Source organism: Falco peregrinus, chromosome 5 (assembly GCF_023634155.1).
Source record: "Falco peregrinus isolate bFalPer1 chromosome 5, bFalPer1.pri, whole genome shotgun sequence".
Classification (NCBI taxonomy): domain Eukaryota; kingdom Metazoa; phylum Chordata; class Aves; order Falconiformes; family Falconidae; genus Falco; species Falco peregrinus.
This window is the reverse complement of record NC_073725.1, coordinates 96893344-96907566: the sequence shown is the minus strand read 5'-3', so window position 1 is coordinate 96907566 and position 14223 is coordinate 96893344. Positions and strand designations below refer to the sequence as shown.

The 14223-nt window shown below is 44.5% G+C and overlaps 1 protein-coding gene across 5 annotated transcripts in view; it reads right to left on the bottom strand.

The window, feature by feature from the left end:
- The window catches only part of TAFA4 (TAFA chemokine like family member 4), a 93804-nt gene extending 82082 nt beyond the window's left edge, over positions 1-11722 (bottom strand). For 2 of the 5 annotated variants that reach the window (XM_027793139.2, XM_005230032.4), the window contains exon 1: positions 2238-2514. Coding sequence is in view for 2 of the 5 variants with exons in the window: in XM_055806843.1 (XP_055662818.1) it covers positions 575-677 (103 nt within the window). In the remaining 3 variants the exon portion in view is untranslated. Of the gene's footprint in view, positions 1-574; positions 698-2237; positions 2515-11572 lie in introns of those variants that run through there. The other 3 variants (XM_027793165.2, XM_055806843.1, XM_027793132.2) reach the window with 3 other exon arrangements.
- Between the last annotated feature and the right edge of the window lie 2501 nt (positions 11723-14223).

Below are 14223 nucleotides of genomic sequence, written 5' to 3'. Positions count from 1 at the left end.
CGAAAACGTCAGTAGCCTTCACACCACAATGCCTCGTAAATTAATAATACAGTAGCAGACTCTCACATCTTGGATAAATTCATTTAGCCTGAAAGAAAGGGTCCAAATCCCCAGCCTTAGCTCTCCCTCACCTCACATTAGCATAACTCAGCTATGCTCTTCTAATCACAGGAGCTACAATACAGATAAAATAGGAGAGGACAAGCCTACAGCATCAGATCACATTTCTCCATCTCACTCCTTATACCTGGAGCTACCACATTCTTGCCTCTCAACACTTCATACCCCTCCAGACCTCCAGCGAGCCTAGAAAAGGGGGCAGAGAAAAGGCAGAGAAGGAGAGGAGCTCCAAACTTGCACAAAGGATTGTGAGAAGTGGATCTGGGGAAAAGGGAGAGAACTGGATCTACTGGTGGGAAAGGGAAAGATTTAGAGGACAAGAGACACAAATCACCAGGAAAAGGGTCTTGCCTTGCTGCCTGGGGAACAATCTGTTGAAAGCAGGCTAGCCAGGACACCAGGCAGGGATTACATAGGAGCAACACCCCCGGTACGTGTGCAGGGAGCAGTTTACCTGCCGGGCTGCAGAGTCGTGGGAGACGGGAGCTCACAGCTCCCCCGGCGTGGTGCCATCCTGCGCTCACATGTCCCCCCCCAACACTTCTGTCTCGGGCCATCTCTTAGACTCCGTTTTCCCATCCAGACAATGGAGACAGCCACATTTCTCGCGCAGGGTTGCTGTCAAAATGAATTAAGTGATGTCCAAAGAGTACTTTGAAATGCAGATATTATGCTCACTAGTTTTAATGCCTCCAAAGCGGTCTCCAGATATCTCTAAATCCTCAAGATATCCCTGATCAATTCCTGTTTTACAGATGAGGAAGCCGAGCAGAGGGACGGATGCTTTAGTCCAGCTCTTTTATGTCGGGTTCTGTGGGTCCCCTCGACCTTGCCATGGCTCAAAGCTGGCCCACAGCGACTGAGTCACATCCGAAGCCACATAGGACAAGCATCACACTGCGGTGCCTCCACACCTGATTAACTGCCTATAAAGCTGTTTCCTTTGACAAGTTAATGCCCAGGTTTGAGGTCCCATTCCTTCCCACAAGCCGGTGCTACACACCTGTTTCTGGCATCTGCTGCACCCTGAAGGACACCACACACACACACCCCTCCCAAAAGTGTGGGCGTTGCAGGGCTCAACTACATCTCCCCCTGCATTTTCCTTGCCTTTGTAGGTGTGCTGGGAAGGAGCAGGACACAGGAGCTTCTAGTCCCCAGGCCTGTGATCAAATTATCTCTCCCTCTGTCACACATCCTAATCATCACAGCTGGCGGTCATGCCAACAATATTAACGCTGCTGAGTAGCTTTCAGTTTTGCAATTAGCAAGGTTTTCTGCTTCCCTCAAATAAAAAATAGGCTTGTACTACTTAACACTGCATAAATGATACAGATACATTCAAGGCCCACGTCACTGTCTCATTGAGATGAACCAACACTATAAGTGCTGTAGATATTTTAAATCTTTTGAAGATTACAATGGTTACAAAGCTCATTATTTCTAAAAGTGTTTATCCTTCCTCTCTTTTTTGTTTGCAAAATTAGACAATGTGCAGTTTAAATAAACAACTATTGTACTATTAAACATTGATTAAAGAAAAGGGTTCCATTTAAATTATTAAGTGGCAAGATAAAAAGCATCCCTTCTCTTTTGTACGCTACTTTATTCAGAAGTCAAACTTCTGTAGTCTCACTGAATGCTAATGAGTAGCATAATAACACACAAGGGCAAGAGGGGGCTGAGTAATTAAAAACAGAGGCCAGAAATCAAAGGGCTTGAAATATACTTACCAAAATAATTCAATTATACATTAGAAACCCGGGATAATCAAGACACATCCCACAGTTTCATTCATCATTATGCCCCAATTTAATATCTGTACTGGTCTGCTGTACACAGGAAGCAGCAACTGGGACTTTCATGGGCGATGCCTCAGCTGAAGAGACAAAGGCAACGTGCACTCAGGTCCCGTTCTCATCACGCCGCACCTTGAAAACGGCTTCACTTGGCTGAGTATATTCTCAGCTATCTGATTTAGGGAACTATTTTTAGTCACAACATATTGGTTGTATATTCCTTTTCTCAGTATCTTTGCAATTAATTAATACAAATCTCCACACCCACCATTTTATCTTCCCTATAAATCCATCTCCCACCCCTCTCCTTGGCTTTACCTCTTCTTGTGTCTTCAGGCTTTCCTGGTTACTCGCAAAAACCTCCGCCAAGCAAAGCAGTGGGTAGGTTCATTCCGCAAACCCTGTATTTATCTGGAATGGCATGAGCCTCCAAAGTTTTCATGCAACATAAGCTGGGTCAAAAAATCCTGATGTAGCTTTGCAATGTCACCACTCTTATGGGCCAAGGAGTCCCAGCACAGCTTCTGGTCTCCAGGATGGTAAAGGAGGGCACCGCAGACTTCAAGGAATTTCCAGTGCCACATAATAAAACAAGGAAAAAAGAGCTAGTCTGATCTTGTTCAGTGATTTGGGAGATCAACGGAGGATTTACGTGATTTTGCTTTGTGCAGTCTTTTTGCTATAAGCACCCATCAAACCTAGTCCTGTGGGCACTGGTAACAGCTTCAGGGAGGGAACTACAAGTAACACGTTGCCAAGAACCACAGAAAAAACAGGAAAAGTGAACAGAAGTTTCCAGCTGACAATGGTTAGCACTGATGTTCAAAGTTTGCACATGCACAAGTTGTTACGTCCATTCTGGCACGTAATTAAGGCAACAACAGGTGAAAACTGTCAGAAACAACTAAGTTCAGCAAAAAAATCAGGAATTTCAGCAAAATAAACATGCAATTGCATATCATCTTCCTGAGGAATCAGACTCTGAACATCTTATTAGAATTTTTAAAGGTTTAAGCATACAGACTACTTTTTTCTTTAATGAGTGAAGTCAAACACAATACTGCTGTGCTTCACAAGCTGAGAGGAGCCTGTGGGCCAGCACAGGTCGCAACGTTAAATGGTAAAATAGGAAAACAAGAATCTCAGGTCAATTTTTCCAAAACTGGGAGTCTTAATTAAAATGAAGGTTATGACTTTAGCAGATGGATGCCATTTACTATAGTCTCAGCTATTACTGAGATTTGCTGCATCTTCAATTTAGAACAGAACAAAACGCTTTGTGAGAAAGAGCAAGGGAGCGTACTTCAGCCAGCTTATGACAGCAGTTAATGTGGATGTCTCCAGCTTTCCCCGGACCTATCAGCTACATCTTCCTCAATCAGAAATAAAGCTCCTTTTGAGGTGATTCAGCTTGCCCAAAAGAAGATGTACCTCCACTTGTTAAAAAGGAGATCATTAAGACAAACAAACCAGCCCGTAATGTGAGCTGGAGCCGTGTTTGCCGATGGGGGAGAGGGAAATGCTCAAATTAAGATAGACATAATTTCAACATACAATGAAGCAGAGAGAAAAATATCTATGTTTTTCTAATGAGGAATTCATTTTTAGAAGAGAAGAAACTAACATACATGTTGCTTGATTTTGCAGAGGGATTGACTGAAAGGAGGGAGACTAGATGGGGCAGAGCCTGAGCTGCACAGGAGCCCCACTGCTCCGTACTCGTTTCCCAAGTTTGGTGGTGAAAGACTCTAATAGATTTCTTAGTGACATCCTTTTCTGAGAAACAGTCTGGGGCAGTAATTCTAACAGGACAAGTCAGCTGTAATGAATCTCTTTCCTACGTGCAGATGGGGCCTCACTTTACTCATGTGCATAGCTCCCTCCACTTCCTAAGACTACATGGACACAAAAGCAAGTAGCTCTGGCCTCTTATCTTACCTGCCTTAACCAATATAATGGCAGTCAATAAATGAACTACTTTTTTTATATATATATATGCAATTACATTAAATAGATTGTAGAAGTGACAAAACCCAGAACAACTCCATGAACACAGAGCTGGGCTCTGATTTCTATCAGTATGAGATCAAAGTAGTGTAGTTGCTCATTTACAGCTCAAAGCTGTGTTATTTTCCCTAACTCAGGCTGTATTGCTACCCAACTGAACTCTGTAAAGGAGAAATATCAAGCTATCTTGATATTCCTTCCACAGTAAATAATGATTTACAAAGGAGGGGGGGGGGAAAACCTCCCTTCCCGTCCCTCTTTCAATTCATTAAGTTCAACTGCGATAACCAGTGAGGCATACAGGAAAGGGTTAGGTATCTCTGCCTCTGAATATTTAATTCAGGAGTAAATGTAATGCACAGCATCCTTATACCCTTGGGAGTTCAGCAGCCAATATGCCAATGAATATATCCTGACAATAGTGATTTTTTCTGCACTTTGGAGGCATGAGTGACATTTGCTCACCACATATGTTACATCGGATGCTGAGGTCTACACTTGTGAGAAATTAATCAGGATCCATCTGTTTCCTTCTCATCCTAGACAATTTCATTACAACTTAACCAAAGATTATAGGATTCCCATGTCTGTGTCCCCAGCCCCCAGCCCAGTCTTGGTGTTACCATACTGAACGATTAAAGCTGCTTAGTTTAAGTCAGGTCAGAAACAATCTTCCTTCCTGTAGGGGAAGGCATAATGCTCATAAGCAGGGTCCAAAATCTGTTCTAAATTACATGTAGGTAAATCCAGAACATCCCTGCTGAACCAAAGGGGGTTTAGATTTATCGTGGAGCTGGATCTGGACCTTGATCCTTCGATACATGTTTCTGGTGGCTGGTTTTGATTGGCATCAGGCTCGAGGTGGCACCGAGTCAGTCGCTCTGCACACCCTCTGTTACATTTTCATTTACCTGCCCAGGTGATGAGCCAAGGGGTGGCTCAGCCTTCCTGCGGGGCCGGGAGATACTGTGCTGCTCTTGGGAAAAGAAAGTGCTCTGTCTTAAAATATTCCCTGTACTTACACATGCAGCTTAGCAAATTCTTCGCTTATTTCTTACTTACTAGTACCTCTTTAATTCGATGTAACAGCAAGGGAAAACTGGACATAAAGATTGCTTGGATTCAGCTGATTTATAATGCTGGATACTGCACAACGATGGATGCCTTTGCTTCAAAGCGGGGTTTTCTAAGAGTTCTTTGGACGAGGCACAAACGGCACAAAAAAGCCAAAGCATAAATATCAGTGGGAATCCGGTACCCGATTGCTAGGTAACAGCCACAGCTAAGCCTGCTGACATGAGGTTTCCTGAATGGCAGGGAAGCCAAAGCTATGAAGCAAGAAGTGAGGTTTCTGTTACAGACGCAATCGACAGGGAGACACCGCGTGGGAGGCCTGGGACAGCCCAGTAAGGAGGGAAGCGAGCTCCTGTGGTCAGGAGCAGAGAGGCAGCTGGAGCGCCTGGGGTCTACACCCCAGGGAGGCACAACCCGAGGTACAAAGGGATGGAGAGCGTGGGCTGGCTGCTGCAGCACACAGGGACAGCGCAGCTGACCCAGAGTGGGGGTGGCATGTCCCTTCGCAGGGGAACAGCATCTCCTGTACCTACCACCCCAGAGCCTTTCAACAACGTAGCCATGAGCACTTCTGCTGCTCGGCCTGAGCAAAGCAGGGTACTTGGAGATGTGAGGTTTTCCACCCGCTTCAGCAGGACCGCTCACCCCTTCCAATGGCGGCTGGTCCCACCATGCGACTGGAAGTCAAGAGCCCACCCGTGGGATGGCAGAAAGCAGGTGCTAGTCCTGCTGAGCAGGAGCAGAGGGACCCCAGCAGGGTTAGGTTAATGTGGCTGCCCTGAACTAGGCAAGCATCCCCTGGCACTGCAGCTTCGTGGGGACCAGCCCCAGCACGCGAGCATCCTGGCAGTGCAGGAGGAAGGAGGCAATCAAGCAAAGCTGTGCAGGACCTGCTAGAAAGAGTGGCTACAAACAATAGGTTGTGGCAATGAGATTTTTCTGCAAGCAGAGAAATTCATCCAGCAGTGGGGAGGTGGAAGCTGAAGGTAGATGAGATCTGCAAAGCAAAATGCCAGCCAGCCAGCCCGAGATGGGAAACTGCACGAAGCTCCCTGACCCTGTGCAGAGCCATGCTGCCTTCTCCCCCCTTACAGCTATTATTCCAGCTGACTTGCAGATACCCGATAGTTATTTTTGAAATGAAGGTGCATTCAGATCAGGCTGTCACAGCCTGTCTTTTCAATCATGAGTTGCTTGATCAGATGCGTTTTTTGCTGTAACATAATCACATGATACCAGCACTTTTAACAGGACCTATATTCTAGCTCCAGTACTGGATACTTCCTTGCTAGAAAGATATTGACACATTGGGAGATAGCTATAAAAGAAAAAAAGATCTTGCATAAATTAACTTATGCTATTTATAGACATGGAGAGCAGTCTATCCATGGGACCATCTGCTAATCTATGTCCCATGGCAATTAAAGTCAACATTTCACCATATCTTCTCCATCAAGGGCTGAGATTATGCACTGTACTCTTTTTTTATTTTTTTTTATTACACTAACCTTTCATCTGTGCTGTTTAGTGTCCCTTTCCAACTTTCTGTAACACTTCCCGTATCCAGTCTCCGAGTGCCTGCTACAAGAAACAAAAACCTCAAACTGTCCTATCATTACTATGAGTTCAAGGGGCCAGTAGATGACAAAGGCTCTATATATTTCATTGATTCTCAAGACCTTTTCTATTTCAATGAAAATAAAACAGACATTATGCAGTAAATTAATGAATTTTATATTAGATACAGAGCAGACTTCATACAGTTAATTTTTTTCAGTGCTCCTTGTTATAAACATCCCACGTACATTTTCAGAAGTGACTTAGGATTTTGGACACTATGTTTTTAAGCATCCAGCCCAAGATGCTTTCCAAAATTCTCAAAAAACCTGTGAGCAGACCTCTCACCATCTCGTTTTCTTCAAGGGAAGCTGGAAGCCTAAAAAGCATGGCTCCCAAATATTCTGCTTTAGAAAACGCATAAAGACAAAACCCAACAGCATTTAAAGTATAGCTTATCCACATTGTAGATACTAGAGAATTTTCTGAAGTAACTTAAAAGCTTGAGTCCTACTGCCTTTTTCTGTATCTTTTTATACACAACACATTTATTACTCTATGTAATTTTAATAATTTATACTGGCACCATCATTTTAGCAATAGCATTCGCTACATTTAGCAACAGGAGCTACTATAAAAGCAAGGAAGAAAATACAGAAGATTCGATTAGCAGGAAGGTTTGCCAGAAAGGCAGCCTTACAGTGGGACTGAAGGACTCTTGCTCAGGTGAAAGACATCATTTTACAGAAATAATAGCTCAGGGATACACGTTTCATGAACTCTAATACATTTTGTTAATTAAAAAAAATTAAAGGCTTTTTTAGCCAGTACATCGATCAATTACACAAATAACGTCTCAAGCAATGCTCCATCTCTGTCATAGCTGCTGTTACAAAAAGCTTCTTTTTTCCAGATGTGGGGGGATGCATGTGAGAAAGAAACGGAAGCGTTAGCAGTGACACAATCAAATATTACCCATTTTGGTCTGAAACTTGCTGCAGTCACAAGACAATTAGAAGTTCAGTGAGCACAGAGCTCTCCACAATTTATGCAGCCTGAGCCACTCCACATGGGAACGATCCCATGTGGATCTTCCCTATCTCCCTTCCCTTCCCAGCCTCCCCAGGACTTTCCTTTCTCTGGTTTCCACTTTCCAACACAAGACACGAAAACTCTGAGAAAGAAGGTGCTGAGGATGAGCTTAACAACAACAGCTCTAAACTCTCTGTTCAAAACCTAAAGGTTATTATGCAAAGTCCTAGAGGAGAAAAATCTGTGTAATACCTTCCCTCAGCATCTAAAAAATATAACAGACCATTACTGGCTATGAATATAATGTATACGAAGCATACCACGGTATAGATGTAAGTATCTGTGGAGAGGTTTTAAAGCCATTGTCCATTTTTGCACATTAAAACCCACAAAGAGATTTATTTAGAGCACTAAATCATTTCATTTCTCTCTGGCTAGAATTTTAACTATTAAAATATTCATCATGCTCTCCAAGAATCTCCATGCCAAGTATTTATTTTATTTTTTATAATCTTCTAAATAGCTTCTCTTCAAAGCTTCTTCAGGTGTAGATACTTACTTAAAAAGACACTGAAAATAAGAACTTACTGCAAAACCCTAAAAAAACAAGTGAGACATCAGGCACTGCTGAGACCAGGGGTCTGCCCATCAGCAGTGGCCTGTGACCACAGCACCGCAAAGGGGTGGATTCCACAAAATTCAGTGCTTAGGGTGAACAGAAAGGGCATTTTTTTTCAAGGTTTGAAGTTTTCAAGTGAAAGTTCTTGGGCCTTCGCATAAGTAGATGTAACTTTCTTCTGCTAAGAAGGCTGGGGTGGGGGAGAGCTTCTATAAAGGGGGTACTTGTGTCAAAACCTCCCTTTTAGACTTCCTTCCAGATGGGCAATATTTTTTGTAAGGTGTATGGTTGGCACTGAGGAAAATCACTATGGGTTGTTTTTTTTCTTAAAATCTCTCCTTTATCTTGTTACTTACTTTGGCTGACGGGATACCCCTGGCCCCGAAATGCTGCTCTGGGCTGGCAGGCAGGGTGCTGGGCACAGTGCTGGTGGTGCTGAGCTCCCCGCTGCACCCAGCCTCTGCCGGCGCCTTGCTGCAGCACGGCCAAGCGGAGAGCTGCACGGCACCCTGCTCCTGGCGGGCTGGCACGGGGCAGCCCAGGCTGTGCCGGCCGTCAGAGCTGCCTCCTCCACGGTGGTTCTCCCACGGGGAAGCGCAAGGGACCACCCCAGCAGCCAGCCAGCCTCGTGCCCTTGGCACAGAGGACAGCAGGGACCACGTGCCAGCGGAGGGGGTCTTTTACCCACGGTGCGATGGGATGAAAGGCACAGGCACTACAGTTGTCATCAGCAGTAATAGCTGGTTCTGTAGTGCATGAGCTCGTCACAGCATTGGGTTCCTGGCCAAAAGGTCAGCGGCACCACGGAGGCTCAGCCCACCTCCTCAGCAGGTTTCGGGCTGGTGCCAGAGCAAGCATCTTCTGCCTGGAAATACCCTTTGGATGGAGCCTCTGACAGAGTCCAAAGCCAGGGCCGGCTCGGATGCCTTCACACCCCGGTGACGTGGCTGCTCCTCACCCTGCAGCCTCCTCAGCTGGAGATGCTGAATGTGATCAGATACAATTTGGCAGCTGTAAAGCTCTGTTACAAACTGCCAGGGAAGAGATAACCTGCAGTTTCAAGAACATTTCTTTTAATTTGAAGAGAAGCTGACACCACCCCTCTCCTCCCCGTGAAGCCTCTGCTTTATGCATGGAGCCAACCTCGTTCTCAAGCACTGAATCTGAACCATTATGCTACTTTCTATATCCCCACATGTGATTTAACTTCTTCCACGTGGAAAAAAAATTACTTTAATTGTCCTTCCTTCTGTTTCTTCTCACAGAGGAAGGAGTCAAAGAGCGAGGTACAAACCTGAAAAACGATACCAAACTTTTACTGAGTGCTTTGGCAACTCCTCCAAGAGCTCTCGGGCCACCACAGCTCCCTGGAGGACAACAGTCGGCAGCATCTTCAGGCGATTTCACACAGAATTTGTGCCATTGCTTCTCTGTCCAAAGGGATTTCATTCTGCAGCTATATAAACATTGAAAGCAAGGAGGCTGTTTACCTTTTGTAGTCTCCAAGGAGTAAGGGTTGTGCTTGTACATAGTTATTCCACCTGTTTTGTTTTCTCTCGCAGACACAGAGATTAATGAAGAAAGGCAAGTAAGTCTGCATTTGTAGACACTGACTACATTATTACTGAATGCAGAACTTAACACTGAATGTCTGGGTCATTTAAAAGGTGACAGGCACTTGTGAGAAAACGCATTTAGCTTATTTATGGAGAACAGAGAGACACATTGGATTCACTGTATCATGGGCTTTCCCAAGTGAAATGCTCTAGTCAAGGTAGACTAAGTGAAGACATCTCACAACTGGTGAGGAAACTTGTTCTTTTCAGCGAATCGCTGTTGATATGGCATATCAGGTATCATCAATGGATCAAACAACTTTTACTGAAACATGACCTGCTATTTCCACAAAAAAAAAAGTCTCTTACCTTTCCCACATTTATTTCCTACAAACTCTTTGGTTTTCATTTAATGTCTGTCTAAAAGGCTAAAGACCCAGGCACTCCACTCAGTTGCACTGACATTATCTTTTAATTAGCAGAGGTCACTTAATGCTTTTAGTACAATCAACAGTTGCTGTCTTTCCACGATCAACTACAGGAGCATCACAGTTAATGCAGACTGATTAAAACTTGAAAATCCTTTAGCATAAAAGTATCTCAGGACAAATATAATCAAGCTATAGCATGTAGATCATTTTCCTTGACAGCTTTGATTGCCACTCCATTAGTGTGTGACTGATTATCACCGCACACTATCATTTTATGGAAAACATCCTAATTTGTGCAGCACCGCCTGGTCACAGGAAGAATAATTGAGGATCTGTGGGTAAACGGCCCCTCATCTTGTATTGTGGGTCTCACCAGAGGACTGACAAAGCTGTGGGTGAAATTAATCCCCAGGGCTATCTCCAGCTGCATGCATTTGACATCCTTTAAGTGCTTCCAAAACCTCGTCTCAGAAGAAGGAAAGCTAAAGTGAAGGTTCACATGTGATTGGTGAGCAATAAATAAAGCTCACACTGGAGAGGCATGCACAACTCGCTGCTCAGCATTGCAGCTGAATGTAAGTGAAAAAATGCAACCAAATGTATAATGTCTTGCAAGTTTAAACCAGCTTCCACACACACAGATGAAGTTGGGACCCTTGACTGATTTCAGTGGAGAAAGACCCAGTGGGTGTTTGGTGGAGAGAGATTTGTCCAAAGCGAATAAGTTTTTGGGGAGTGGGGACCACGTTCAACTTGAGACAGGCAGCTCTTCTTGCACCAGAGTCAGATTTTAAAAGACAAAGGCAAAAAGGCAGGGCTACCATCTCCAATACCTAATAGTTCTGTTAGTCCTTACCCTTTTGACCCATTCACAAAGAAAATAATTCCAGGAAACCAATGGTATGAATTCTGTTATCATCTCTGATTTATATCATATCTGCCCTGAGTTTGCAAAGTCAGTAAAATGAGAAGAGCTCTTACTATTCCTGTATACAATTTAACAAAGGCTTCTTAGTCTTGGTAGCTTTTTATTGCTAGACAAGGAGCATATGTCAGAAAACATATGGCAAACAACAAAACCAGGATGAACCGGACCAAAAAAATAGAGCAAGCATTTCTATTTAAAAAACAATTACATAAAGCTCCCTTGGAATGGCCATATACATCCACAAACCAGCCGTTTTCATCTCCTCTGCTGCACTTAGGTTATGAAAGGATTTAGTTTCCCAAGAAAAGAATTTGAGACATAAGGAACACAGGACAATTTTAAATTAAACAGCATGACTATGGTAACATCTGCAATAGATTGGGTGCCCTAAACACAGTACAGGAGATAACAGTCGTCTTATCTATGGTTTGGTAAATAATTTCTCCTACCTCAAGGGTCATTACATCTTCAGTTCTTTCTGTCATTTGTGATTCCACTGAGGGGCTGAGGAAATCAAGTCTCTACAGGTGCTTATGGTGCCAGTGAGCAGCTATAAATAACACCCCCGCGTTCGGCGGCACAGGACAAGAAACCTCATTCGCATCCTGACGTTCCTTCATTAGACACCAACGTTCAGCCCTACCAGATCTCAGCATTTCCCGACATCGAATTTGGCAGGCAGGCACTAAACAGCAACACGAGCCATTAGGGAAAAGATTTTCTGCTTTCCTGCATCCCAAAGGCTCCACAGTCCCCTCCAGAGAGAAATGGGGAGCTGGGCTGGTGGGAAAGTCCCACCGAGTGGCATGTTCCCAAACTAGTGAATCGGCAGAAAAACCTTCCTCACCGGTCCTAAACATTGAACTCGTCAGGTGGGGGATCACGTCAGCCCAGAGCAGATCCCCACGGCCAGGTAGCACACACATCACATCCCTCCCCACGCTGCTGCTGGGTGCTCGCTCCAGCAAAGCGCAGCAGGAGGCTCCCTCCAAATTGCCCAGCCACGAGCTGCCCATGGCTCCCTGCCCTGGGAGCAGCACTCTACGTCGCTACTGAATTCTGCTAAAATAAACCCGTAGGTCTGGGGCTGGAGACCACGTTCCTGTTACTGGGAAAGGGATTTGAGACCAGGGCTGGTGTAGCATTGTCCCTGCTGGGGACAGACGTGGGCTCAGCGCTGCCTGCGTAAAGCACCGGCACAAAGAGGAGCTCAGGCACGAGGCTGTGAGGGAATCTTACCGGGTGGGTGCTGTGTTTTGGAGAGTGCCAAAAAGCAGAAGGTCACCTTATCTGGAGAGAAGGGGGAAAACCCCAGTGGGATTCGGTGCATGAAGGTATTAAAACTAAAAAAGCTGAGGAGAAGGTGAGGGGGCAGTGAGATGAGGCAGGCAGAGCTAGATGCGTAAGCGATGCACAGAGATCTCGTGGGACGAGGTTAGGACAGAAGTGACAGCTGGTCTGAAGAAATAGCATTTTAAGATCCAAAACCCTGTCAGGAAAACCCAACTGTGCGGCCAATAGAGAAGTTCAATAAAAATGGGCAGGCAGAAAAAGGACACGAGGTACATAAATACATGCTTATTCAATAAAGCCAGAAATGGAACTGCAAAATTGAGCAAACAAGGCTGCCCGGTGACGGGAGAAAGCCTGATTTATTTGCCTTGCTGAAACACGGCAGCGTGGAAAACACAGTGGGGAAACTGTGTTGTCTCGGTAGGAATTATTCAGCAAAGGCGGGTTAGGTCATGGTTAGAGCACCAGAAAAAGCCTCTGGAAGCCAAGTTTCCCAAGGAAGAAAAATCACACAGACGATGCATAATTGATGCAGATGTACCAGGAGTGTTTGCTCTGGGGACAGAGAGGAAAATTATTTTTTAAAAAAAAAAATCAACAAACAATAATAAAGCAGTAGTGACTTCTAATTACCTGCATACAACTGATTACAGCCCATACCACAGTGACAAGCTGTTTTTTAGCAACTTGGAGGCGGCCTTTGGAAGGGCTCCTTCCAGGGAGAAAAGCTCCCGTCTCCTAGGGACCAAAGATTAGCAGTAAACTCTGCCTGGACCATTAAGTTTTAGGGGCTGCAGTACATTGTAGGGATGTAATTTACCTCCCATAGGAACAGATCACAAAAAAAAATAATAATGGGAACACAGACAAGAATCAAGCAGTTCTGTAAATGAGGATATTCAAATCATGGATTTGGCATCGGGGATGCCCAGGCGTTTCTGGCAGAAGAGGGGTGCAGCATCACCCAAGCCAGCAGTGCAGGGGAAAGCGCAGATTATCAGGGCCAGATGGCTTCACCCAAAAGCTCTACAAGGAAAGAACAAATGAGCCGCTAGCATGAAGATCCCTTCTCATTAACCACCGGTGTCCCCCTTTTTTGAAAAATGCTCAAGACAAATCCATTTCCCAGCCATGACTTTCTGTTTGTGGGTTGTTTTTTTTCCTTACACAAAAGTTGATTATTTTGAGAAGCCATCAAAAGTTACACACCTAGATGAACGATACCTTTCTGTAGAGGGGAACAGCACCTTTCCAGAAGCTAATCTGCAAAATAGTAAGGGAAACTCACCTATAAATCATATGATCCTTGGAAATATCTTGGGTAAATGCATTAGCAAGGGTCTGTTGATGAACTGAAGTATAAAGGAGAAAAGTATTGCCATGGCTCAAAAACCAGTTAACAGACAGCCATAGCTGGTTAAGTTTTAAGAGGATCAAAGACCTGCATCACCACTGCTGTTTAATAAATTAATGAGCTAGAAAAGCACACAAAGAATAAATGTCAAATACTAGAGAGAAGCTAGAAAAACTCCAGGTGTTCAGGAAATCCACGTGAACAGACATACAGAAAAATAAAGAAACACCCAGAGTGCAATGCAGCCCTGCTCCTCAGTAAACATGAGTTTTTTAGTTCACTGGAAACTGCTTCCAATAATAATTAATAGTGAAAAAGAACAAAATGAAATGGAGCTGCCTACAACAGCCCTGCCAAAACTTTTCTCTGTGAAGTGCTAGCTGGGAGAGCGGCTGGCAGGGGAAGTGTCACCACATAAAATGACATCAGCCCCCACCTCCGATGCAATCTCAG